Source organism: Pyrus communis, chromosome 1 (assembly GCF_963583255.1).
Source record: "Pyrus communis chromosome 1, drPyrComm1.1, whole genome shotgun sequence".
In the NCBI taxonomy this organism is placed as follows: Eukaryota; Viridiplantae; Streptophyta; class Magnoliopsida; order Rosales; family Rosaceae; genus Pyrus; species Pyrus communis.
Genome location: NC_084803.1, coordinates 26131298 through 26157904, shown reverse-complemented (window position 1 = coordinate 26157904; position 26607 = coordinate 26131298). Strand labels below are relative to the sequence as shown.

At 37.9% G+C, this 26607-nt stretch overlaps 1 protein-coding gene across 3 annotated transcripts; it reads left to right on the top strand.

Annotated features, from left to right (window-relative positions):
- Positions 1 to 1257: 1257 nt before the first annotated feature.
- On the top strand, positions 1258 to 26595 carry LOC137737025 (uncharacterized). Of its 3 annotated transcripts, none has more exons than XM_068476381.1 (26): positions 1258 to 1452; positions 1679 to 1869; positions 1951 to 4182; positions 5378 to 5453; positions 6399 to 6521; positions 6889 to 7135; positions 8562 to 9038; positions 9114 to 9299; positions 9434 to 9730; positions 10090 to 10734; positions 14024 to 14423; positions 14532 to 14650; positions 14873 to 15043; positions 15723 to 15911; positions 16108 to 16668; positions 16777 to 16836; positions 16935 to 17263; positions 17459 to 17891; positions 18769 to 19236; positions 20701 to 20817; positions 20914 to 21035; positions 21117 to 21849; positions 22770 to 23024; positions 24553 to 24735; positions 25111 to 25452; positions 25696 to 26595. In XM_068476381.1, the coding sequence occupies exons 2-26, from the start codon at positions 1686 to 1688 to the stop codon at positions 26443 to 26445; spliced, it is 9699 nt and encodes a 3232-aa protein (XP_068332482.1). In that variant the 5' UTR covers positions 1258 to 1452; positions 1679 to 1685; the 3' UTR covers positions 26446 to 26595. The 3 variants fall into 3 exon arrangements, with proteins under 3 accessions (XP_068332482.1, XP_068332473.1, XP_068332490.1); XM_068476372.1 differs by having other exon boundaries at positions 1675 to 1869; XM_068476389.1 differs by lacking the exons at positions 1258 to 1452; positions 1679 to 1869 and having other exon boundaries at positions 4044 to 4182; positions 5292 to 5453.
- Positions 26596 to 26607: the final 12 nt, after the last annotated feature.

Sequence of the window (26607 nt, the reverse complement as noted above, 5' to 3'; positions counted from 1 at the left end):
GTACATCCCAAAAATTAAAGTCATGGTGATGTATCTCAAAAGAGAAGTCTAAAACAGCTTAAGGTGCTTAGAGCATCTTCAGTGGAGTCCTTAACTAGGGACAATCACCGTATAAAATAAGTATAAAATAAATGTATGGACAAAATGAATCTCCAATGAATCGGAAGGTAAGTCCCTGAAGTATAGAGACTTACCAAATACTTGATGTATGTACCCACATATAGAGACTGTACCATGTGCATACTTGAAGTGTACCATGTGCATACTTGAAACTAACCGTAAAAGACATAATATCAACGTTAGTACTCTTCCAAATCATGTTCTTCTAGCTTAGGATAAGTATTTTCACCCTTTGAAATATCACCATCAGATTCTGTATAGTTGTTGGTCCTCCCTTAACTTAGCAGCCAAAAGTGCCTTGAGTTTTGTGAACATATTTTCATCATCATTATGTAAACCCAATAGAGCTCTCAGTTATTCATTCTCATGTTGCAATTTGAGGAAACCATCTAACAAAAGCTTGATCTGAGATCTCATATCAGTTAACTCGGAACTTAAGGTTATAGAAGAATGCAACCAGAGGTATCCGTACAAGGAAAAACACCTACACCATTAACAGATTTTCCCTTCTTTCCAAGGTTTTCAACCATGATTCCAAACTCATTATCCAATGACACATGTATAGAGTCTGGTGGAGTACTCCTTGGATCAACTTCTCCCTCATTTCATCCTTCTTTTTCTTCATGTTTTCCTTTCATAATAAAATAGAAACAATAAAGTGTGATTTTTGTCAAACTTGAAGATAGGAAAATAAAAGTAACCTACTTTTAAAAAAAAATTTATATTCACATTCATATAATTTTTATAAGATACTGCTATCTGCATTTTCTTTTACTTCTCACTACACCCTTTTTAATTTTAGACCGATCGCATGAACTAAAGATGATCAATAAAAAAATATTAATAAGGATGTCTCAGAAGTAAAATAGGTATGTGAATAAAACTATCCTTTAACCACAACAAGTGGCCTTGTGGTAGGGACGCGAACTGCATCTCCCAATAAACAAAAAAAATATGGGAGGTCCCGGTTTCGAAACTCTGAATTAGTGAGTTTGCTTGACCTTTGCCACAGGCAGAGTGGTGACTTATCACCACTAGTGGTCTCTTTTTCAAATAAAAAAAAAAAAAAAACTATCCTTTTTATAGCGGCGGTTGAGCACAGGAGCAGTGTTTCGATCATAGCGTATGAATTGACAATTATGCCCACGCTAGTCTGTACTTCTTCGGATTCTGGGTTGGCTGCTTGCCTGAAAGCTCCAAAAACCAGAAACTGTCCTTCTCGGTCGGGACTCGGGAATTGAAGATCTCAGCTCTTGGAGAATATTTTCCGGCGTCCTTCCGAAACGATGCTGGCCGGCGATTGAGAAAACCGCTACGCTCCGTTCTGTACAAGTTAGTTTTTTTTTCCTTTTGGTCATCAATACATACATGTTCGATTGAAAATTGATGATCCTGTTCCTGTACCTGTTGCTGCATGCACCAAAACCTAAAAGGGAGAGGAATTTGATGCATACAGGAGTGTGATTTTCTTGTGCTCTGTGTGTGTGTGTGTTATACCAAAACATAAACATAAAATTGAACTTCCGATTCCGATTTTGATTTGTCGACTTGAAGGAAGGATCGCAATGGATTTGTCATTGGTTGATAAGGGACCTGCAGCGGCTGCTGTTCTGCAGCTACAGAGATGGGGCCCTTCTCTCGCCCACCTAAACCTTTCCGAATTTCGCCAAGCTTTTATTTCTCCAACGAGACAGCTATTGTTGCTGCTTTCTTACCACTCCGAAGCCTTGTTTATTCCTCTACTTAGCGGTGATTCCTTTTACCTTTACTGTGTTGCTGGTTCCCAGTTCTGTTACCGGGTTTAATTTCTCTTATTGTAATTTACTGCAGGGGACTCTACAACTGGTAGTAGTAATCTGGAGACTGGCTCTGGTTTCTGCTCACAACCATTGACACCCCCTGGCAAGTCAGATTCAATAGGGGATGATTCTGTTCTAGATTTTGATAATGATTTCACTTTTGATAGGGAAATTGCAAGATCCGAAAACTACCCTTTTGTTGGTGATGTTAACTCTTTGGCTTGGGGTATCTGTGAGGATAATTATGATCAGAACAAGGATGCTTTGTTTAGTGAAATTTTGTTTGTATCTGGCAAGCAAGGTCTGGTGGTACATGCTTTTGTTGAATCCACCCGAAACACTGATGTTGACAGGAATGCACTGCATGGTGAGTATGTCCAGGGGAGGTGGGTGGAATGGGGGCCTTCTGCCTCCTTAGTTGAAAATACGGTGGTGGAGGAAGCTACCAGCTTGAGTGTTAATGCCACTGGAAATATTGATTTAAACAGAGCCAATGGAGACGGTGAAAGTCCCCATAACAAATGTAATGTGCCTGGGAACGATGAGTTGCCAAAAGGCGTTGCTTCTAAGAAATGGTTGCAATCTTTTCTGACAAAAGTTGAAACTGTTGAATACAATGGTAACATATTGACCAAGTTCCCAGAAAAGTCATTGTTTCCTTGCTCTGCGAAAGTCGTTTCATTTGGTTTGTTTAATAGTAATTTACCATTTCTGGACTTCCTTTCTAACAGTGATTCAGTGTCAAATGAGTGCACCCAGGAAACAATTCATAAGTCAGAGAGTGATAACTCTATAAATACACATTTGACTTCATCTGGTCCGCATTTCAAATCTGAAATTTTGTCTAATATTTTTGGTTTTGGAATGAACTGTTTATACAAGTGCTCCAGAGTGTTTTCAAGCAATTCACATTGCTTTATTGGATTTGTTTTCACACAGGTTGATCCTGTAACTTTGAATACTAGTGATGAAAGTGAAATTACTAAGAAAAATAATGTACTTCTGGTTGCTAGATTAGATAGGCGGGGAATTCAGTGTGTTTCCTCAGTGAAGCTTGACGAGTGTCCAATTATTGGCTCAGTGGTACAATGGACAGACTTCCAGTTTTCTGATAGCCTTCTTATTTGTCTAAATGCATCTGGCTTAGTTGTTTTCTATGGAGTAATGTCCGGTGAGTATGTTGCACATTTAGGTATTTCACAGACTTTAGGACTCAACCCTCAGTTGGATTTTCATAAGCAAGGAGCATTGTCTCTACGTTCTGAGAAGCACAGTACTGAATTTGATGGAGTTGATGACAAAAGAGTTTTGCAACATGGTGATTATTCTGATAGGAGAATGTTTAAAAGGTTGATTGCTGCTTCACATACCTCCCTAATAGCTGTTGTTGATGATTATGGTGTAATATATGTGATTTCAGCTGGTGACTATATACCGGGCATGTATTATGAAAATGAGAAATTACTTCCACATATTCAGCAGCAAAGGCTAGGCATGTTGGGTGGTTGGGAGGTTGGTGGTTGTGATATAGGTCACCAAAGGGTATATTCTAACATATCTGGTTCACAGAATTCTATTGTTCAATCCATGACAAATGACAGATCTTCTTTCCCGGATGATTGTGGAAGTAATGTGCTTAGAAACCAAGAGTTGGACCGTAAGCAAGAAGGGAAGGGATCCAGCTCATTTTTGGGTAGATTTTCTGCTTCAAAATTAACAGATCATAAGCCTTACTACTCTGAAAATAAGCCACACTTGATGCGCAAGATCTTTCTTCCCCCACATAAGTTTAGGGAATATGATCCTATCTGTTTCTCTCCATTAGGAATTACTCGGCTTGTTAAGAACCGGAATATGATGAACCCGAAGGGTTCTCACATTGTTCATCTCAATCTGCACGCTGAGTTCGTAGTTTGTGATGACAACTTTTTGAATACACGGTGTGAAATGTTTTATCTCCAAGGGAGGGAAGAAGCCTTTATTGGAGAGGCAGTGGGCTGCACTTTCCAGGGATGTTTTTATTTGGTAACAGAAAGTGGTCTTTCAGTAGTGCTTCCTTCTGTATCAGTCTCATCAAATTTTCTTCCTCTTGAAGTTATTGGGTGTGGGCAGTTGACCAATTCGGGCACCGGAGATAAAGTTAAAAGCACAAGGGAAATGAAAGAATCTCAACAGCCTTGGTCACCCTGGAATGTTGAAATTTTGGACAGAGTCCATTTGTATGAAAGTGCTGAAGAGGCAGATCGCTTGTGTTTGGAAAACGGTGAGGATTTAGTTCTCTGCATAACTTTTTAGCTTTTCCTTATATAGCATATACCACATATGAATATTTGTAGGAGAAAACCTATCTTTTAACCTCATATCCTTTATGATTTGGTGTCCATACTACTGTGCCGGATTTGCATTCATGTTATACTTATAATTGTTTCATGGTCAGCCGACAAATGGTTAATTGACCACTAATGCATTATATTTTAAATTACCATGCTTCTTCTCTCTATCAAGGTTGAACTTTTCACATATGTAGAGAACGTACTCTCAGTGGTTTGATAACTAAGCACAGAGGGAATAAAGAATTTATCATTTTTTTTGGAGGTTAATAAATCAAACAAACAATAATGAACCACAACTCTAGCTTGCTATAACAAGGCTAAGGAAACGAATTAGGACCTGCCTCTTGTTTTTTTCTAGATTAATAATTAAAAATGTAAATTAATTGCTGCATATTAGAAAATAAAAATGTCTCATATTGTGAGGACATTTCTGTATACATGCTACATGTGTGTGACATACATGTATACTAGATGTTAATTCTCCATGGTATGAAAAAAAATTCTCTTTAACCATTTTTTATCATCCTTCTGATATTCCTTCCCTAAAAATAGGTTCGTCTTGAAACTTTCGAATCTTTTGCCTTCCTAGGCCATCTACCAACCTCACACCGCAAGACCATGTATAAATCCTCCACTTTTCCGTTTGTATTATCCCCTCATTTGACCATTTACATTTATTTATCATCACCGACACAGTACTTAAATCTTCTAGCATTAACAACTAAATTGATCCCTCCTAGAAAGGAAAAGGAGTTGTGCCACAAACTGCAAACGTGAGATATCCACTTCTTCCCTTCCAACTACCAAACCCCATATCAAAATTCAACTCCTTGACCAACCTACTTAATGGAGTGTTTCATGGTGTTAACTTCTTATGTCTTTAATTAGCAGTACATTAGCAGGTATTATAGATGCATTTTAATATGGCGTTGCAAAACCAAGTTGTAACTTGTAAATTTGTAATTATAGAAGGACCAAAATACAAGTAAGGTCACATGACCAACTTTTTTTCTTTTGGTTTCTTATTTGTTTCTTATAGAAATATATCGGATATGGGAAATTTCATAGAGTTTCTGCATCTCAAGGCATGTTGAAATAAATTCTGAGCAATCCATGCCATGTCAGGATGGAACCTGAAAGTATCTCGGATGCATCGACTTCAGTTGGCATTGGACTACTTGAAATTTGATGAGATAGAACGGTGTGATTCTCTACTTTTAGATTCTGCATTGTTGTTGCTTCCTATGGAAAATGATCTTCTGCATTGGGATTCTTGCTTGTGTATTTTGGATCATGCTATTTGAATTTGTTTTTCTGTACATTTCTGCATTACATATGCTGAAGGTAGGGCATTAGAAGGTTCTGAAACAGGTAGGTCTTGTAGGATAATATGTAAGAACTTGTTTTCTATTATCACAACTTAGGTAGCCACATGATTTATAAACTGGCAAAACTGCATTCTTTTCAAGGTCATTTACACTTTGTACCCTTGTAGTTTGAGTGAAATTTCACTCTGGTGCCTGATAATTCAATTTGGTATATTTATACCAAGGGATTGCACAATGTAGCAATGTTGATTTCTTAATTTCTACCTCAAGTCAAACAAATTGGGTATAACATGACAACCATCTGAACCAATATATGGTGTAATCAAAGGACTCAAAATTACGTTCTTTGTACAACTTAATACGCAGCAACTTCACAGCTGGTAACAACAAAGGGGATACCAAAAGGGTGGGCAATATCCCCTCTCATGTGTGATTGTGGAGGTGTTGCAGCTGCTGTGTTTGGTGAAACATATTTTTATTCCTTTTTTCACCTTTTAATTGTTTGATGTGGGTGACTTGCCTTTACTAATCTGTTTGACAGAACGTACAAATTAATAGGAGGATTAACATTACTAGGATGTGTAAACTAAGATCCGTTAGAGGGGAATCAGTAAGATTACGCCCCTTTTCACTTGACTTAGCAAAGAAAATTGCATTAACAAGTTCTGGTAATCTCGTAGCTGCCAACTGAACTGATAACCAATCTGCTTCAACAACTCTTTCTCACCATCTGCTTGTTTTTGTGACAAAAATCAGAATGAATGCTTCTCTCATTCCTTTATCATGAATATTTAATCTTTCATTTTGGTGTTGGACAGATCATTAGAAATGCTTGTTGGTGTCAATTTGGCAGAAGAAGGAGTATTAAGGTTACTCTTTGCTGCTGTGTATCTGATGCTTCATAAAGTTGGCAATGATAATGAGGTTTCTGCTGCATCAAGGTAGGTTCAGTTACCATTTTGCATTGGTGGATGTTCTGAGTGATGTTTGTTCCGTTTCTTACTCAAGTAACTAAATGACACATTAGCTGTTCAAATAGACCTCAAGGGTAATGTTTTTGGTAGCGACTAATCTTATTTCCATGTATTTTTTCAATACTGCTAATCAAATTGAAGTGTTGTGGACACATGATGTTTTATATCCAAGAATTGTTCATGGTTTTGATTCTTTGTGCACCTTTTGCCTGGCTTGCCTTTTCTTTTTGGTATATGCTATGATTGGAATGACCATACACGTCTCATATATATTTTTACAATGGTCTTTATACTTAAGCTTGTGGAACTTATTTTGTTCATTCTTGTATTTCAGGCTTCTTGCGTTAGCAACTTGCTTTGCAACCAAAATGATTCGTAAGTATTGGTTGGTTGAACATAAGAAAGATGCATATGAATATGATAGGACCCAGATGCTTTCACTTCTGCCAGTTTTACCAGAAAAGGTACAAGATGAAGTGGAAAATTCAAGAAGACTTTGTGAGATGGCTCAATTTTTGGAGATAATACGAAACCTGCAATCTCGACTTGGTTCAAAATATAAGAGACCGGGCAGAGAATTGGTAAGTCATCTCTTTCCTCTCCAGATTTTAGTTGGAACCACATTTGTTTTTCAATATATGTAGGGTAATGTTCTTTCCAAATGTCCAGCATGTTATGTTGCCAGTGAGTTCAGGCCAATTTGACCAAATAATAAAAGAAGAAAACTCTAAATTCTGAAGCTACTGATGCCCACAAAGAAGCCCCAAAAATGCACCTTTCCCATAAGCACTACCCTCCTTTTCTTTCCACCAAAAAACTTAACCTTCCCAGGGAGATGGGTATCGCTTGGGTATCCCGAAGAATTGTTAACTTCTTTTCAGTGAGTCCCATTCTCCGTCATGGATGGGGAGGAAAACCCAGGGTTTTGTTCGGCTGTATATTTCGCAGTGTGTTGGGTTTTTTGGATGGAGGGAAATCAAGGGATCTTTGAGGATTATGGTGTAGCATGCGGAGACATGGGATAAAGTTCAGTTTCTATCAGCCCTATGGACCACAGTTTCCAATGAGTTCTCTGGAATATCGCTTTCCTTGGTTTGCTTAGATTGGAAGGCGGCTCGTCGCTACTCTGACTCTGTTTTTGTTTTAGGCTGCTTGTTTTTTCTTAGTTGTTTTTTTTTGTTGCTTGTTGTGGTTGCGGTGTTTGGGCTGGTCTGCTGGACCACCCTTTTCGTTTGCCTTTTCTGTCCTTATTAAATTGTCTCTTTATAAAAAATGAATGGACCAATATAACCCTCCTCCAAATGAATGGACCAATATAACCCTCCTAAATTAACTGATCCCACAAGAAAAGCCACTGGACAATGCAACAACAAATAATCCAAGCTTTCTGCAGCCTTTCTACACTTAATACACCTATGGGGAGAAAGAGAAACAAAGGGTTGCCTAAATTGCAACAAAGCACAGGTATTTAACTATCCATGAGACATTATCCAACACACGTACCTTTAAAGGAACTTTAACTTTTCAAGTCACAATGAGGGAGCAAAGAGAGAGGCAGGTAATCCATTAGGTGTTTTGATAGAGACTTACATGAAAAAGAAGAGGGGCATAGATCTGGGAGGTTGATATCAGATCTTTTGGTTATCATGGAAAGAGTGGGATAGGAGAGTTTTCATTTTGTGGTGCGGAGCTGGATCGTTTATGAGCTGGGTCCCTTTTGGGCTTCGCTGTGGTCATCTACTGCATCGTAGTTGTGGGAGTTGTCTTTTTTCCTGTTATTCCTTTCAGATTGGAGTGCAGCTGTTCTGTAATTTGTAGGCTTCTCTACATTCATGTTGTTTTTCATTAGTTTAGGCTGGTACTTGTAGCTGATATTAACTTTGCATTCGAGGTCCACTTTGTTTTACCTTTCTTACGCATAAATGTTTTTTTATCCTTAACCTATTAGGGAAAAAAAAAAATCATATTTTCCTTACTGCAATTAATGTAAGTAATATATTATTACAGGTGGACAGTGGGGAAACATCGGCACTACTAGACAATGGTTTATCACAGGATGAATCTCAGTTGATAGTTGTTTCTGTAGACCCCGTATCTTTGGAGACATCAGAACAACAAGACTTTCCTGTATCTACATCTGCCTTTAACTATTCTGAGAATCTTGCATTGACACCTGTGGATCCTGCAGTGCATTTGGACCCGGAGGATTTGAGTGAAGTATCTCTTGTGCCACGAGGGGGGTTCTTAGAGAAGAAAATTCTTCCCTTGGAAAATCCCAAAGAGATGATAGCACGCTGGAAAATAGATAATTTAGACCTCAAGGCAGTAGTCAATGATGCTTTACTCACTGGTCGTCTCCCCTTAGCAGTTCTTCAACTCCATCTTCATCGTTCAAGAGATTCAGTTCCTGGAAAAGAGCCTCATGATACTTTCACTGAAGTCCGTGATATTGGAAGAGCTATTGCTTATGACCTATTTTTGAAGGTAGCTTATTGATGCTTAGCTATATGAAGATATTGTCTTTTATGTTTCAGCAATAATATACTTGACGACCTGCAGGGTGAATCTGGACTTGCTGTGGCCACATTGCAAAGGCTTGGAGAGGATGTAGAAGCTAGCCTCAAGCAGTTATTATTTGGTACAGTAAGAAGATATTTACGAGTGCAAATCACTGAAGAGATGAATAGATATGGCTACCTGGGCCCATATGAGTGGAAGATATTGGATAGGATATCCCTCATTGAGGTACGTAGACTTGTACTAAATGTCTTTCTTACCTTACGAGCATATCTGGTATGATTTCAAGTACCAACCAGATGATTCCCTTTGCAGTTTATAAACTTACCTTATCATTGTTTATTTAAACTTTTGTGGTGTAGAGACTTTACCCTAGCAGTAGTTTCTGGAAAACACTTCACGGACGGCAGAAAGAATTCATTAGAATTCCAGCCTGTTCAAGTTTGCCTAAGAGATATTATTTGCGCCTGTTGCATTCACATGCATTCAACAATTCTACCATTGAGTGCGATGACATTGATGGAGTTGTTTTTGGTTCATGGGCAAATGTCAATGAAAATCCTTCTGTTCGTATGGTTGATGAAGATAGTGCTTATGCTGGATACTGGGCTTGTGCTGCTGTATGGTTTAGTTTCTATGACCAAAGAACCATTGAACGGGTAAACCACTCTTCCTATTTCTGTGTCCATATACATATAGTCAGATGTAGGTACTTCAAATTGGTCTTTGTAAAGGTTCTACACGTGCTGAAACTCAAGTGTAATATCCTATCCATCGAATTTGTGGTTGGAATTTAAGCTTCTTTGGAACATGATGGTTGAAAAAGTTTCCAAATAAGCTTAACTAAATATTACATATGATTTATATAGAATATTAACTATGTCCACTTTAGAAATCCCTGAATCTTTAAGGTCTTTTCTTGTGTTCCTGTGTTTTTCTTGACAATTCTTCTATTTTCCATGATTGGAAAACCCTGATTGATTAAACTTCATAAGCTTATAAATTTATTTTAATACAGATAGTCTTGGATCAGCCATCTTTTATGGGTGTGCATGTATTGTGGGAATCACAGCTTGAGTACCATGTATGCCACAGTGACTGGGAGCAAGTCTCTAGACTCCTGGACCTTATTCCACCACAATTTTTAGCAGTTGGAAGCCTCCAAGTCAGCTTGGATGGGTTACAGCCTGTTTCAAATGTTGGATGCAGTAGGGGATCTGATTATGGTGCTTACCTGTGCTCTATTGAAGAATTGGATGCTGTCTGCCTGGATGTTCCAGAAATCAAAGTTTTCAGGTTTTCATGTAATAATATGTCCTCCATATGGTTAAGGATGCTAATGCAAGAGAAACTTGCGAGAAGCTTTATTTTCTTAAAGGAATATTGGGAAGGCACTGCTGATATATTACTTCTGCTTGCCCGTTCTGGCTTCATTACTAGCAAGTATGAAGTGCCTTCCAAGGATGATAAGATTGAGAGTTTATCAGTCCCTCAATTTCCAGATGAACGTGGAAAATTTCATGTCGGGACCTTGCAAGCCTTGCATAAGCTACTTATACATCATTGTGCGCAGTATAACTTGCCATACCTTCTGGACCTTTACCTGGACCAGCATGAGTTGTTACAAGATAATAATTCATATGCATCATTACAGGAAGCTGCGGTAAGTTCAAAGATATGCAGTGAGCTTCTCAAAGCTGGTCTACTCTAACTGAATTTCCTTTTATCTACTCTATTGGCTGTTATTTTGTTTATGCTATTACATTGGTTATGTCTACCTCTTAATGCACTTTGTATCACTTTAGGCTATATTTGGGAGAGGGATTTCCAAATCACTAGGGATTGAAGCCAAGTTAGTAAGGAATGGACCACAATATGTTAAATAGAGGAGATTAGAAATGAACTTCATGAGCATTATAAAGACACGTATGAGAGATTATAAATGACTCCTTCCAAGTGGTTATTTGCAAAACCCTCTCACATGCCCTTATAATTTTCTATTGCAGTCTTACATTTTGTTGCCCACGCCTTACTAATTTGGCTTCAATCCCTTGGGACTTTGGAGGTCCCCCACCCCATAGATAGCTTAGTGATAAAATGCAATTTGTTTCTTTTTAAAGTACAAATTCGGTCCCTAACATTTACAGTTAGATGCTTAGTGATAAAATGCAATTAACTTTTTTCTATTTATAAATAGAAGGAATTGTAACCCCATGGTCCCCATTAGAGGAGTAATATGGAGCATCTTAAGAGTTTACTACTATATGATGTTTCTCTAGTATTGTTGACAAGACCTATTCATCAATAAAGCCTAGATTTTAGAAATTATTGCCCCATTACAGCATTAAATACGTAACTAGATGCATTTGCAGCAGTTTGGTTAACGTCTGTATGGAAGCCCAGGACTAAGCTTGCTGGCTGAAGTCCAACAGTGAGGCTTTTTTGGTGGAAAGAGGAATGCCATTGTAAAATGTCAAAAAGTCAATCCAAGAGTATATGTCAAGAGTTATTAGTAGTCAATGTATTTGGTCTAATGAAAACTCAATCTCATTGAAGTTTTCTAAGAGTTTACTACTATAGGATGTGTCTCTAGTATTTTTTGTATTATAAACGAGTCTTTTACCTATTCCTCGGAGTCTTAAGCAGTTCCATTTGAAACCTATGAAGAAAGTAAATTCTGGATTAATGAAACCAACTGTTAACGTATGAAGAAAGTAAATTCTGGATTAATGAAACCAAGTATTTCTATAAAGGCGTGTGCCCTGATATCTCACTTACTTTAGCGTCTCTTATATTATTCTCTATTGAGCTAATTGCTTTGAAAAAGGAGAGATCTTGCATCAGTTGTCCTACTTTCTTATCTCTTGTTATATATGTCAACTGGAAAGTAGCCTTGGGACATTCTAGATGCTTCTGTATCAATTGTCCTACATCAAAACCACCAAACTTTTATAAAAGAGGACATTATTTTCAGATGAGCCAATAACACTAGACATGATTACCCCATTCAATATAGTTCCTTGATACCTTTATTAGTTTTCATAGTCAACCATTAATTGTTTACACAGAGCTAAGTACTTGCACATTACTCCGTATTTAAAGAATTCATTCAGCTCAAGTCATTGAATACATGTGACTTCTAGTTATTTGATGCCTGTAGCTCTTCCTTAGACCATAATAAATCAGCAAATAAAACTAAATAGGCAGTTTTCAAATTCAGTCACCCCTTTATTTTAAAAAAATTTAATTTCTCCAATTTCTAAAGCACAAGGTCCTTAACATCTTTGTGTGTACATTTTAATATGTTGGTACTGATGACTGCATTGCAAATTTCAGTTCACCAAAGTCAAACAGCCTCACCTCTGTATTAATTGCAATAATTGGTGTAGAAGCTTTCACAACATCCCTTGCTTCAGATCTTTTTTTTGGTAACATATTTTTTATGGGGTAAAGGCCTTGCTTCAGATCTTTAATTACCTTACCTCATGAAATTTTTGACAAGATGTCCTCTGGCCTGTAAGACCTGAATTGCAATGTCTAAGGCTTCTTTGAAGGAAAAAAAACAGCCACTAAAAAACTTCGTCTAAATATAAGACAGCAAGAACAAGACTCTAAGACACTGTGTTCCAATCAGACAGGTAACAGGAAAAGAGTAGCCCTCTAAGACACTGTTTTCCAATCAGACAGGTAACAGGAAAAGAGTAGCCCCACTGAAATACTGAAGCTCACAAGGATTCTCAAATCGGACTCTCCCAAATATTTTACACCTACTCCCCTCTCTCATAACATTTTTTTTTTTTTTTTTGGTGGGGTGGGTGAGGGTGCCACATTACAGTTTTGCAAATACTTATTTCTTTAGATTCTTCTGAAGTTCCTCAGGTTCTCTTAGTTCATTCATCCATGATCCACAACAAACAACAAATCTATGCCACTGACACTGGTAAGTAAGATGTGGTGTCAGGTTCCAAACCCTTAAAGCACCTATCTAGAAATCGCTAATGTTTCTTGCCCCCACACTTTATAGGGTTTGGCTGTGAGCCCCAGTTTAATAGATGTGTCAGAAAGCTGACAAGTGAAGTCCTGGGTTATTCAAAAAACTAAAAACATTTTCTGACGTAGGGTGTGGGGGAGCTAATTTATGTTTTACTTTTATAAGGAACAAGGCATTCATTATAAAGTGAAAGAAAGTACGGCAAAGGGAACAGAACAAGGTGTACTGCATATAATCTCAAAATCAAGATTTCTCCTTAAATCTAGATTGTACGGCAAAGGGAACAGAACAAGGTTTACTGCATATACTCTCAAAATCAAGATTTCTCCTTAAATCTAGATTCTCAAGGAGAAACTTAGGAAATTTAAAATATTGGAAAACACCACTAATGTTGATAAAATATGATATCCATTTTTTGATAATCTGCTGACTAATTTTCTCTCTATTCATAAGTAGTTTACTGAAACCCCTCTTAATTCCTCCACAGCATTTGGTTGTTCCAACAAAGCTAATTTGTGGATTCTATAATTTTGATTTTTTAAGGAGTCATATTTGACTGACATCACTTTACAGCTGTGACCACGATTGTTATATGTCTATTAAACTATTTGGGGTAGTTGTTAAATACTTCGTAGTTTGGATGAGAAAACGACCCTATTTTCCAATTCATTATGATTTTGGTACACTATTGTGTAATTTTGGAATAAATGTTGCAAAACTTGATATTTTCTATTTTTAACCTCTGCCAATTTTCTTGTTTCATCCATCATTGGGGAGGCAGCAGTGTTAGAAGTCACCTAGGCTAATGGAGAGTTGTTTTCCTGCCACTCTTCTAAATTGCTTCATGAGCTCTATTCGATAATGTATCATATATGCGGTCCTCTGACTTCCCCTTTACCTTCTTATTATTGTCAAAAACACCATGCATGTCTCATATGTTTTCTGCAATGCATTCATACAGGGAGATTGTGAATGGGCAAGATGGTTGCTCCTCTCTAGGGTAAAGGGGTGTGAGTATGAAGCATCATTTTCTAATGCTCGTGCGATCATGTCACGCAATCTAGTTCCTGGAAGTAACCTAAGCGTTCCAGAGATGGATGAAATAATTCGTACCGTTGATGACATTTCTGAAGGAGGGGCAGAATTGGCAGCTGTGGCAACCTTAATGTATGCTTCTGTCCCAATTCAAAGTTGTCTGAGTAGTGGTAGTGTAACGAGGCATAGCAGCACATCAGCCCAGTGCACACTAGAGAATCTTAGGCCTACTCTTCAGCGTTTCCCTACATTGTGGCAATCATTTGTATCAGCATGTTTTGGGCATGATCCCATTTCCAGTTTTTGGGGGCCTAAGGCAAATAATGGTAAGCTTTAGCTACCCTGTTTTGCAGCAGTAGAGCACTTTTAGTTCTTTGATAATTCGTTTCATTGTTATTTACTGTTGACAATTTTGCCCATTCAACTCTTTTCAGATTATATAAATTGGCGCTGCAAAATATTTTTCTCTTCTGGATGTGATACATCACTTCGACAAATTCTGCCATGCTGGTATCCTAAGCCTCTACGGAGACTGATTCAGCTTTATGTGCAGGTCTCTTATTGTTGTTTATCATGTATCAATGTATTCCTTTCATTATTTATGGCCACGTTTGTGCGCACACACAAATTTCTCTTTACTCTTGATTACTGGTCAACTGTGACTTGAAATGGCATGTTATTTGCTCCATACAGATTCTCCTGTGCTCATCACTTGTTAGTGGTGTATACTTATTTGGATTTGGTTGTTGTATCATATACTTGCATGATATTGCAGGGTCCTCTTGGATGGCAAACAGTGTCGGGTCTGCCAATAGGAGAAGGTTTGTTACACAGAGATGCAGAGTTTTTCATAAACGCTGATGGGGATACTGAGTTCAGCGCAATCTCCTTGGAAGCTGCCATCCAAAAACACATTCAGGAGGAACTCTATAATTCTGCGCTTGAGGTATCTGTATGCTTTTCTCGTGTTAACAATTATTAATATTACCCATATCAGACTAATTTTAGCTTCCATCATCGAATATTAGCCGTTAAAGATAGTTTTGTTTGACCATGTATTTGCCACAGTGGCTTTGTTGTTGTTGTGATTTGAACTGCAACTTATCTGTCCTCTAGTTACTAATTAGACTTTCTTGCTTGCATATCGTCGTATTTAATCTAGTGAAGTTGGGGGAAATTGGTTTGTTGACTCATTTTTTTTTTTCCTCAATTTGAATGGTAGATGTATATTTTACTGAGTGGTACTACAAAATATATTTCTTAAAATGGAAGAGCAAAGGGCCGTGATTAATGGTCTTTTTTTTATTTTTTATTTTTTTTTATGTTTTTTTAGTTTTGCTGAGGAATCGGTTATTCATTCTATTGCTTCATTTATTCATGTTTGTTTTGGTGGGTATATCTTTTTAAAATAACTTCTTAACTGAATTGTTGCATTACTGTTCTTTCTGAGTTAACACAATTTGTAGGATTTCATTTTGATGATGTTGGTACCATTGTACAACTGCTCAAATATATATTTGTTGAAACGTTAAAAGAAAAAAGAAAAGAAGAAAAACCCTATTTATTGCTTCTCTAGTGCTTTTACAATGTTCTACCTCTCATCTTAGTAGTTTTATTGACACCAGGAAAACTCACTTGGCTTGGAGCACCATTTACATCGTGGACGTGCACTAGCAGCTTTTAATCATTTACTTACTGCGAGAATTCAAAAACTAAAGTCAGAAAGGCAAGCACATGGACAAACAAATGTTCAAGCAGATGTTCAAACACTTCTTGGACCTATAAAAGAAAGTGAAAAGTCTCTTCTTGCATCTGTAAGTTTTAGTTTCTTCTATTCCAGTGTTATACTTTTGGTGAATGATAATTACTGGTATAGAAATATTTAACTTTGTATTATGGATGATTTTCTTCTTGTCTAAATTTATTTATTGCTGAGCCCTCGCTTTCATAAAAAGATTAAACGCTTACTTCGGATCATGCTTTGAAGTTTGTTATTCTGCTCTATTGTAGGTTGTGCCATTTGCAATTATGCATTTTGAGGATTCTGTGTTGGTGGCATCATGTGCTCTCCTCCTGGAGCTTTGTGGCTTTTCTGCCAGCATGCTCCGCATAGACATTGCAGCCTTGAGACGGATATCTTCTTTCTACAAATCGAATGAAAATATTGAGAGCTTAAGGCAACTTCCAACCAAGAGTTCTGAATTTCATGCAGTTAGCCATGAAAGTGATATAACAGTATCTATCGCTCGAGCTCTAGCAGATGAATATCTGCACCAGGATATTTCAAGAAATGGTAAGCAAAAGGGTACTCCAAATGTAGCTGCTGGTAAACAATCTTCACGAGCTCTCATGCTTGTTTTACATCACTTGGAAAAAGCTAGCCTTCCTCAAACGGTGGATGTAAAGACATGTGGTTCTTGGCTTTTGAGTGGCAATGGTGATGGAATGGAGTTAAGATCTAAACAGAAAGCTGCAAGCCATCACTGGAATTTAGTTACAGTTTTTTGTCAGATGCATCACCTTCCCTTGAGTACAAAATACCTTTCTGTATTGGCAAGAGACAACGATTGGGTTTGTACATATTATCATATCATAATTGTCATTAATTACAAAATGAATCTGATTTGTGAATACAAATTTTTTTAAACTTGGATCCCTTCCTCTTTTTGTCTCTTTAAGGTCGGATTTTTGTCGGAAGCTCAGATTGGAGGATATCCTTTTGATACGGTGGTCCAAATGGTATATATTGCTGCTAATTTAAAACGTATTATACAATCTTGATGTGAACCAGACATATTTAATGATATTGTACCATTTCTCATTATATCATTTTTCAGGCATCAAAGGAGTTTAGTGATCCACGTCTCAAAATTCATATTTCAACAGTTTTGAAAGGCATGCAGTTAAGAAGAAAAGCTAGCTCCTCCTCATATATAGATACTACAGAAAAGAATAGTGAAGTGCCCTTTCCAGAAGAAAACATTTGTGTCCCAGTCGAACTCTTTAGAATATTAGCAGAATGTGAAAAGCAGAAATTTCCTGGAGAGGCCATTTTGTTGAAAGCGAAGGAGTTGTCCTGGTCAATTTTGGCAATGATTGCCTCTTGCTTTTCAGATGTGTCTCCGATATCTTGCCTAACAGTATGGCTGGAAATTACTGCTGCAAGGTTAGTGCTGATATTCATTTACAATTGATGATGCTTCCTGGATTGTGTATTCATTTAAAACTATATCTATATGAATATTTTTATGTTGCGACTCACTGACTCCGCACTTGGTTTAGATATTTTTGTGATATGAATTTCTCAGGTGTCATTACTGATGCATTATTTTGCTTCTGACTGCAACTTTATGCTCCACAGGGAAACTTCTTCTATTAAGGTGAATGATATTGCTTCCAGAATTGCAAGAAATGTTGGAGCAGCCGTAGAAGCTACTAATTCCCTTCCAGCAGGAAGTAAAGGCATGTGTTTTCATTACAATAGGAAAAATTCAAAACGAAGGCGGCTTTTGGAGCCCATCTCAAGAGATCCCTCAGATGCTTCAATTTCTAATATTTCAAATTCTCTTCCGTGTGCAAATATATTTGATTCCCCGGGCCTTATTTCTAAAGGAGAAAGAAAGATAGAACTTGGGGAAAGTATGAATGTTTCCAGTGATTCTGAGGAAGGGCCTGCTTTGCTGTCCAAGATGGTTGCAGTGCTTTGTGAGCAACACTTGTTCCTGCCTTTGTTAAGGGCATTTGAAATGTTCCTTCCGTCATGTTCTCTCTTACCTTTCATACGTGCTCTCCAGGTTTGTAAATAAAATAAAAATCAATAATCCCTTCCATCTGTGATTTTTCATTCGAAGAGGGTTCCTCCTTTCAATAGGCTATTTCAGAGGGATTTTTTTTTCCTGTCCTTTGCTTTTAGGCTATGTTTGAGTGAGGGATTTCCATTTCCCAAGGGATTGAGGTCAATTTAGTGGGAAATTGATTAGAAAATGTTTGTTAGGAGGGATTAGAAATGCCTGATATGAGCATGCGTTTGTAATGCCTGGTTTGCAAATCCCTACTTGGGAGGAGTCATTCAAAAATATCTCTCACATGCCCTTGTAATGCTCATGGAGGGCATCTCTAATCCCTCATTATTTTGCTGTCCATTTCTTAATAACTTAGACCTCAATCCCTCTGGATCTGGAAATCCCTCTCCCAAACATAGCCTTAAGGATGTATAGTTGCTGGTACTTGAGACTTTATGTTGTCAGATGCAACGTGCTGCTCCTAGAGCTGCTAGTATGTGTGGACAGTTCATATCTGTCTCCGATGATCAGCAATTGGCATATGGTGTGCATTGTTTATGTTAGAATTTCTTGGTTTATCCCTGGTGAAGTTCGAGCTGTTAAGCTGTGCGCTGACATTGTCATGCTTTACTACTCTTTCTCAGCATGATAGAAATCATGAATGCATACTTGTTCATAGATTAAATAACCATGTGCTATTATCAATATTGAAGGATTTTTATTGTCTTTCTTACTGTCTTTTAGATGGAGGGGATTCATTCAATATTGTTGAAAGGTCTTCGTTGATTTATAAAGATTTTGACATTGTTCAATTGATATCCTGTTGCTTCTGGAACTGAATAGATGGGTATGACAATGTATAAATTTTTTCTTTTTTCTCCCACCTCAGGCATTTTCACAAATGCGCCTATCTGAAGCCTCAGCGCACTTGGGTTCATTTTCTGCCCGAATTAAAGAAGAATCAACACGCCTGCCAGTAAATGTTGGACGAGAAGCACAGATTGGTACATCATGGATCAGCTTCACCGCCATTAAAGCTGCAGATTCAATGCTTTTGACATGTCCATCTCCTTACGAAAAAAGATGCTTACTGCAACTGCTTGCTTCAACTGATTTTGGTGATGGAGGGTCCGCAGCAATATACTACCGACGTCTTTATTGGAAAATTAATTTAGCAGAGCCATTATTACGCAAGGATGACACTTTACATCTTGGGAGCGAGACTTTAGATGATGTTTCCCTTGCAACGGGACTGGAGAATAACAGGCACTGGGAGCAGGCACGGAACTGGGCCAGACAGTTGGAGGCCAGTGGTGCACCTTGGAAATCTGCTGTTCATCGTGTAACTGAAAATCAGGTATTCTTTGAATTTAAATACTAATGACTTTGTGCAATTAGGCACTGCTGTAGAATTTGCAACAACTGTTTTGGACTTTGAGCTGCAGCTAGGCTAGTTGGTTGGTGGCTGGTAAAACTATATTAATTGAGTTGATTTCTGCATTCTTTGATACTTTAAATCAGCCCGGGTAAGGGCCTTTTGTTTTGAAGCATGACAGTTTTGGGTAGAGGCCTGCACAAATCCTGATTGGCCAGTTCTATTTCATAACTTAGACATCAACTACATGGTATTGCAATTGGTGGTGGCAATCTAGTGACATGGCAGAGTAAGCAGCAGTCATTTGTGGCCAGATCTAGTGTGGAAGTAGAATTTAGGGCCTTACAGTGTGTGGACTACTGTGGTTGAAGATCTCGATAAGAAATTTGAAGATTGCTCATAGGGACCCGATGAAGCTATGTTATGACAATTAGGCAGTTATCAGTATTGCTCATAGGGATCCAATGAAGCTATGTTGCGACAATTAGGAAGCTATTGGTATTACTAAACATGTTGAGATTGATAGGCACTTTATTTAGGAGAACTTAACTGAAACTGTGATTATTCTACATTCTTGTATACATATATCATCTCCCAAGGGTCTGAAAATTTTGAACCTATGTCTCTAGTAAGTTTCTACAGATGCCTGATTGGTGTTAGATATGGTTATATTTCCTGGATATCTGCTGTAATAAACAATTGGATAGTATGGAAATAGGAGAGGATGCACCTTCTAATCTTATTTATAACTGTTTTTAGTTTCCAAAAATTAGTTCCTTGACAATATTGCACATTGCAACCCATCTACTGAGAACCATGACTATTTTTGAGAAAAATAAAAAGGTTTAAAAGAGCATATGGAGATACCTCATGTACGCATCAGAACTGTATGGGTTATGTTGAGAGTGAATCCCACACTGGGGAAAGGAGGAAGCTTTGCTTATGCTTACAAGTATTTGGGCTACTCCCCATATTGCCAATTGGTTTTGTGTTGTCCACATGCTAGGCTTGATAATGCGCCACACGTGAGGGGGCGTGTTGAGAGTGAATCCCACTTCGAAGGAATGAGGGACCTTGCATGTGCTTATAAGTAGTTGGGCTACTCCCCATATTGTCAATTGGTTTTATGGTGGAACCCCAACGTTCTTCAGGTCATCTATCCTAAGCACACTATAATTTATAGAAGGAAACTAGGAAAGGTATGGGTTAGCTATCAGTATTAATCAGTTGACAGATAATGATTGATTATCTAGTAAGGTTGGTTGCAGGTATTTTCTTTGTTTATGTTTTCTTCAAAATTTGTAATATGTATGTATGCTTTAGGTTCCCTTGGTCAAAATGTGATCCCGGTTAAGGAATGTGAACATGGTAATATTACATCACCTAAATCCTGAGAATATTCTGACCTCTTTCTCCTTTTTTTTTTCCTACTGTTTACCAATTTAGGCTGAATCAATGGTAGCTGAATGGAAGGAGTTTCTTTGGGATGTTCCAGAGGAGAGAATTGCATTATGGGGCCATTGCCAAACGTTGTTCATCAGATACTCTTTCCCAGCTTCACAGGTACTTTGTCCTTGTATTTGAAACAGTTTTGAACCAAAATTCATTTACAGTCTCTTGTTTATTTTGTGAGAGTATTTGCTATGATGTGGTTTCCAGGCTGGGTTATTTTTCCTGAAACATGCAGAAGCTTTGGAAAAAGATCTTCCAGCTAGAGAGCTTCATGAGCTGTTGCTGCTTTCTCTACAATGGTTAAGCGGGATGATAACCCTGTCCAGTCCGTACGTTACATACAACACATTTTATTTAATTGTTATGTCTTTGTTTAATAACTTCACTAATTGGGGTAATCAATTTTCCAGAGCTTATCCACTTCATCTTATTCGAGAAATCGAGACTAAAGTGTGGCTCTTGGCAGTAGAATCAGAAGCACACATTAAGGATGAAGGAGACTTCAATTTAAGCAGTTCTAGCCGTGACCCAATTATGAAAAATAGCTCCAGTATTATTGACCGGACTGCATGTCTAATAACAAAAATGGACAATCATGTTGGTACATTTAAGAATAGAACGGTTGAGAAACATGATCTAAGAGAAAATAACCAGGCACATAACAAGAACTATGTATTAGATACTAGCTTTCCAATGACCACAGGGGGGAGTACAAAGACTAAGCGGAGGACAAAAGGCTACGGGCCGTTAAGACGGCCACCACTTGATGCGGTAGAGAAGCACACTGATCTTCATGATGGTTCCAACCCTCCCAACGTTAGAAGTGATTTACAATCTCAGGACGAAAACATAAAAATGGAAATGTCTTTTTCACGATGGGAGGAAGGGGTAGGACCAGCAGAGCCAGAAAGTGCTGTTCTTTCCTTATTGGAATTTGGACAAATAGCAGCTGCAAAGCAACTCCAGCATAAGCTATCTCCAGATAAAATCCCATATGAATTTGTAGTTGTGGATGCTGCATTGAAACTTGCAGGAATGTCTTCAAGTAAGAAAGTATCCTTATCAATGCTAGATGAGGAGGTGCGTTCTGTTATGCAATCGTACAACATACTCAATGAACAGCATCAAGTTGACCCAGTGCAGGTTATTTTGCAAATCTGCCCTTCTCTCATCTCTCTCTCCTCGTGCATGCTATGTTTTTTCTTTTTTTTCTTTTTTTTTTTTTTTTTTTTTTTTTTTGGGTTTTGTTCATGTTCTCTTCACATGTATAAAGTGTAAATTCCGTGCTAGCAACATATGCTGGCACAGGCTCTAAATCAGGCAAAAGCTTTTAGTTAAGCCACTTCTGCAACTTTTACATTGCTTTTGTTCCTTGCTTCAGAGACTGATTTTTCTAAATAATGACAGAGCTGCCACTGATTTTCTTTTCAACCCTCAGTTCTTCAAACATCACAGCGTGGAATTTCCCATCAGACTTTTCATCCTGAATTGCAACTTCTTGTGTCTAATATAGTCGGTTAATTCATTATCTGGGATTATGGGTATCTAAAGTTTTCTTTATTGGAAGCTCTATTTGGTACTGGTCAACTTGTCTATATTTCTTTTTTATTTCCAGCAAGATGTTTGTGCTTTTTACTTCATTGGAGCATATTTTCTGATTCTTACTGTGCTGCAAGTTTCAGTTTTTGGGGACCCTATTCCATCATATGATTTGAGGAAGATGGAATAAAATAAAATTTGGACTTCAGTTGCAGCTCTGTAATTAATTAGAAAAAAGTAGTTTTCAAAACAAGAAAACAAAAGCAATATCAAAAATGGGACGTGTGACTTAATCAAAAGACTTTGACTGATTGAGCACCTGAGCTAATACTCGGTTGCTAGCACGGCTCAAGTAAATACTTGGTTTTTTAATTTGGAACTTTTAGTTCAAGCTCAATAGCTTTCTTAATGGCTATTTGTGGTCTACCCCTTCTTTCTCTTCTAACAGAGACCCAATATTGTTTCGGTTACTTGGATGATGCTCTTAATGTCCTTAAATTAACGTGATATTCTGAATATCGAAGGTTTTGGAGAGTCTTGCAACCAATCTTTCTGAAGGTTGTGGGCGTGGAATTTGCAAGAAGATAATAGCAGTCACCAAAGCTGCAACCATCTTAGGCATTTCATTTTCCGAGGCATTTGATAAGCAGCCAATTGAATTACTACAGCTACTTTCCCTTAAAGCACAGGAGTCATTTGAGGAGGCGCATCTCCTTGTAAGAACTCATTCAATGCCAGCGGCCAGTATTGCTCAAATTCTTGCAGAATCCTTTCTAAAGGTTTGTTTAAAAATATTTACCTGTTTGCTTGTTTTATGTTCAACTGGTTTTTTTTTTTTTTTTTTTGTTCTGTTTTTGTTTGTTTGGGGGGGGGGGGGGGGGGGGGGGGGGCGGGGATGAAGTCAGCATTCGTGGTGTTAGACACATTCGTTGTCTCATTGTGAACAGAAAATTTGTGTATATCCATATACATATGCAAAATGTGTAGTATTGTTGAGATTATGAATCCCACATTATGGAATTAAGGGACCTTCCATGTGCTTGTAAGGGGTTGGGCCACTCCCCTAATCTCCAGTTGGTTTTAGGGTGGAACCTCAACTTCCTTCAAGGGTATATATAAATACATGAGAAATGGTGACTTGGCAATACAAAATACTCTATGTGTATAAACCACCCACCCCCCCCCCCCCCCCCCCTCTCTTCCCTGGCACACATTCAGGCATGATTCGCCTAATTGTGAATCTAGAAAGTTGCTTATATATCCGGCAAATTATATTTTACCATTTTGTTGTCACCTTTACTTGAACCACTTCCATAGTCTATATAATCGTGAGCTGAAAAAAAATGGTTCTCGTGTGCCAACAGTAATTTAATTGACAATACAATAAACAGTCTAGAAGACAACACAAGTGCTGAACCCTAATTGAACTATCTATAGTTCCCCTTCAATAAGTATGTTCAACAGTTTTCATCTTTTAGATTTTTATAAATTTCTCTTCCTAACGTGTTTGTTTTTTCTTCTCTCTCTTACTCAATTTTGATTGGTTATTTTCTGGGTGTTACGTTATCCAGTTGTTTTGGTAATGAATTGATTTCAAAGAAAGCAAAGACAAGCCATCTATCCCTTCTCTGTCAATTACTGTATCGTATTTGTATCAAATTTTTTACAATAACTCTTGTTGTTAGGAAATCTCCACAGCTGTAATTGATAATCAATTTGGTTCGCATACAAGATGTGTAGGCAAAAAATTGAAAATTCAAATATCAAACCACTTATTAACCGTTGACAGTATAGTTTTTAATATTTTATGTAACATATATTGTAACTCTTCTATAATGATGGCTGTGTTAGCAGCTGTCAAATGAATTTAGGTTTCAAGTCTTGAGGTTTTTGTAACTTGGCTCTATTTGAGAGGTCCAGTATTTTACTTGAGGCTAGATATTCAGATTGTGGATACAGTATCGACACTTCATAATTGTCTTTGGTATTAATAAAAATATTTTTCTTTTCAGGGTGAAAAAATAAAGTTGTAGCTTGTTGTAGGACCCTTTAGATTTACACTTTTCTTCTTAATGCGTGATTAATTTTTCATTTTCTATGTAATTTTTTTTATTAGTAAGAAAATAGCTTGAATTTGGCTTGTGTATTTCTTGAATCTTGACCTGTACATGAACACGTACATGATTCACTTATGGAATATAGTTTCATTTTGGATTTTGACTACGCTTTGTGCAGTATGTTCTACCTAATGGTAGTTGCATTTGGACAACAAAATGGCTTTAAAAGTATGTCAAAATTATGTTTCAGGGCTTATTGGCTGCTCATCGTGGAGGGTATATGGATTCTCAAAAGGAAGAAGGACCTGCTCCTTTATTGTGGAGATTTTCAGACTTCTTGAAGTGGGCAGAGCTTTGCTCTTCTGAGCAAGAAATTGGACATGCATTGATGCGTTTGGTTATTACCGGACAAGAAGTACCACATGCCTGTGAGGTACTGATATATCTTGATGTTATTGTTGAGTCTGAAAAGGTTACGCTGTCAAACAACGAGCCCGACAATATTAAGCCGAACATTTACAATCAAACCATCACGTATTGAATCTATTTGTTGTCTTCCTCTTCTTCTTATTCGAATCTTGGCATATGTGGATTGTAGTAGTCTAAACAAACAATTAAACCTGATAATGTCATCAAAATGCCTTAATTTGGAATGACTCCACCCAGAGGGTCCCTTAGAGTGAGAAGGGGAAACTAAGAGAGTGGACACAGGAAGATTATTGAAAAGGATCAATTATTGATACGGTTAATTGGACCATCTTTCATGTTCAAGCGCTAATGCTTTTTTGGCTTTCAATCGTGTTTTCAGGTTGAGCTTCTAATTTTGTCCCACCACTTCTACAAATTATCATCTTGCCTTGATGGAGTTGATGTTCTTGTAGCCCTCGCAGCTACTAGGGTAGAAGCGTATGTCTCTGAGGGTGATTTTTCATGTTTGGCCCGTCTCATAACTGGAGTAGGAAACTTCCATGCCCTCAATTTCATTCTTGGAATTCTGATAGAAAATGGTCAACTGGATCTCCTTCTTCAGAAGTATTCTGCTGCAGCAGATGCAAGTTCTGGCACTGCTGAGGCTGTTAGGGGGTTTCGAATGGCTGTTCTCACATCACTCAAGCATTTCAATCCAAATGACCTTGATGCCTTTGCTATGGTTAGTATATGCAGTCTTGATTTCTTGCGACCCTTACGGCTTATATGGTACAGTAAATTTTATGTGGAAAATTCTCATTAAAGAGTGTTATTAAGCCAACGTAATACTTGATCAATTATATGTTTGATATTTTAGTACTGGATTGCAGCTTAATCCAGGCTATAAAATAAATTAATAGCCTACATATGTCTCTGAAACAACTATCTAATACAAGAGCTGTTATCTTTATACGATTTTTGTCAGGTCTACAATCATTTTGACATGAAACATGAAACGGCTGCTCTCTTAGAGTCACGAGCGGAGCAGTCATCTGAGCAGTGGTATGGCCGTTATGACAAGGATCAGAATGAAGATCTTTTAGACTCTATGCGGTTTTACATTGAAGCTGCTGAAGTTCACAAATCCATCGATGCTGGCAACAAAACACGCGCTGCATGCGCTCAGGCTTCCCTTGTGTCCCTTCAAATTCGAATGCCTGACTTCCAGTGGCTGTACCGTTCGGAAACCAATGCCAGGCGGGCCCTTGTTGAACAGTCTCGTTTTCAAGAAGCCCTCATTGTTGCTGAAGCCTATGGCCTTAATCAGCCAAGTGAGTGGGCTTTGGTACTTTGGAACCAGATGCTGAAACCGGAAGTAATGGAAGAGTTTGTGGCTGAATTTGTGGCCGTTCTTCCTCTCCAGCCTTCGATGCTTGCTGATCTAGCAAGATTTTATAGGGCAGAGGTGGCAGCGAGAGGGGACCAATCCCAATTCTCGGTTTGGCTAACGGGGGGAGGGTTGCCAGCTGAATGGGCCAAGTATCTGGGGAGGTCGTTTAGATGCTTGTTGAGAAGGACGAGAGATTTGAAGCTGCGGTTACAACTGGCTACTGTGGCTACTGGCTTTGGGGATGTCATCGATGCATGCATGAACGCATTAGATAGGGTTCCGGACAATGTTGGACCACTTGTACTCAGGAAAGGTCATGGTGGCGCTTATCTCCCGCTAATGTGAGTCACTTCATTAATTCAAACCTCAGGAGGATTTTGTATATTCGGGAGAGTCTCTGTCTGTAAATTATTTAACAGGTTTGCGAGAAAATTACGCCATGTTTTGTAACCTATTAAAAACACTTGTTTGGTATGAAATTCAAAATTGCTTTTATATCTTTAATTG

Bases quoted from the DNA above. Each gene is read 5' to 3' on its own strand.
- LOC137737025 (XM_068476381.1), top strand. From the start codon at position 1,686: ATGGATTTGTCATTGGTTGATAAGGGACCTGCAGCGGCTGCTGTTCTG. The intron at 17,264-17,458 runs GTTAGTGCTGAT...TATGCTCCACAG, and splicing joins CTGGAAATTACTGCTGCAAG to GGAAACTTCTTCTATTAAGG. The intron at 17,892-18,768 runs GTTTGTAAATAA...CTCCCACCTCAG, and splicing joins CTTTCATACGTGCTCTCCAG to GCATTTTCACAAATGCGCCT.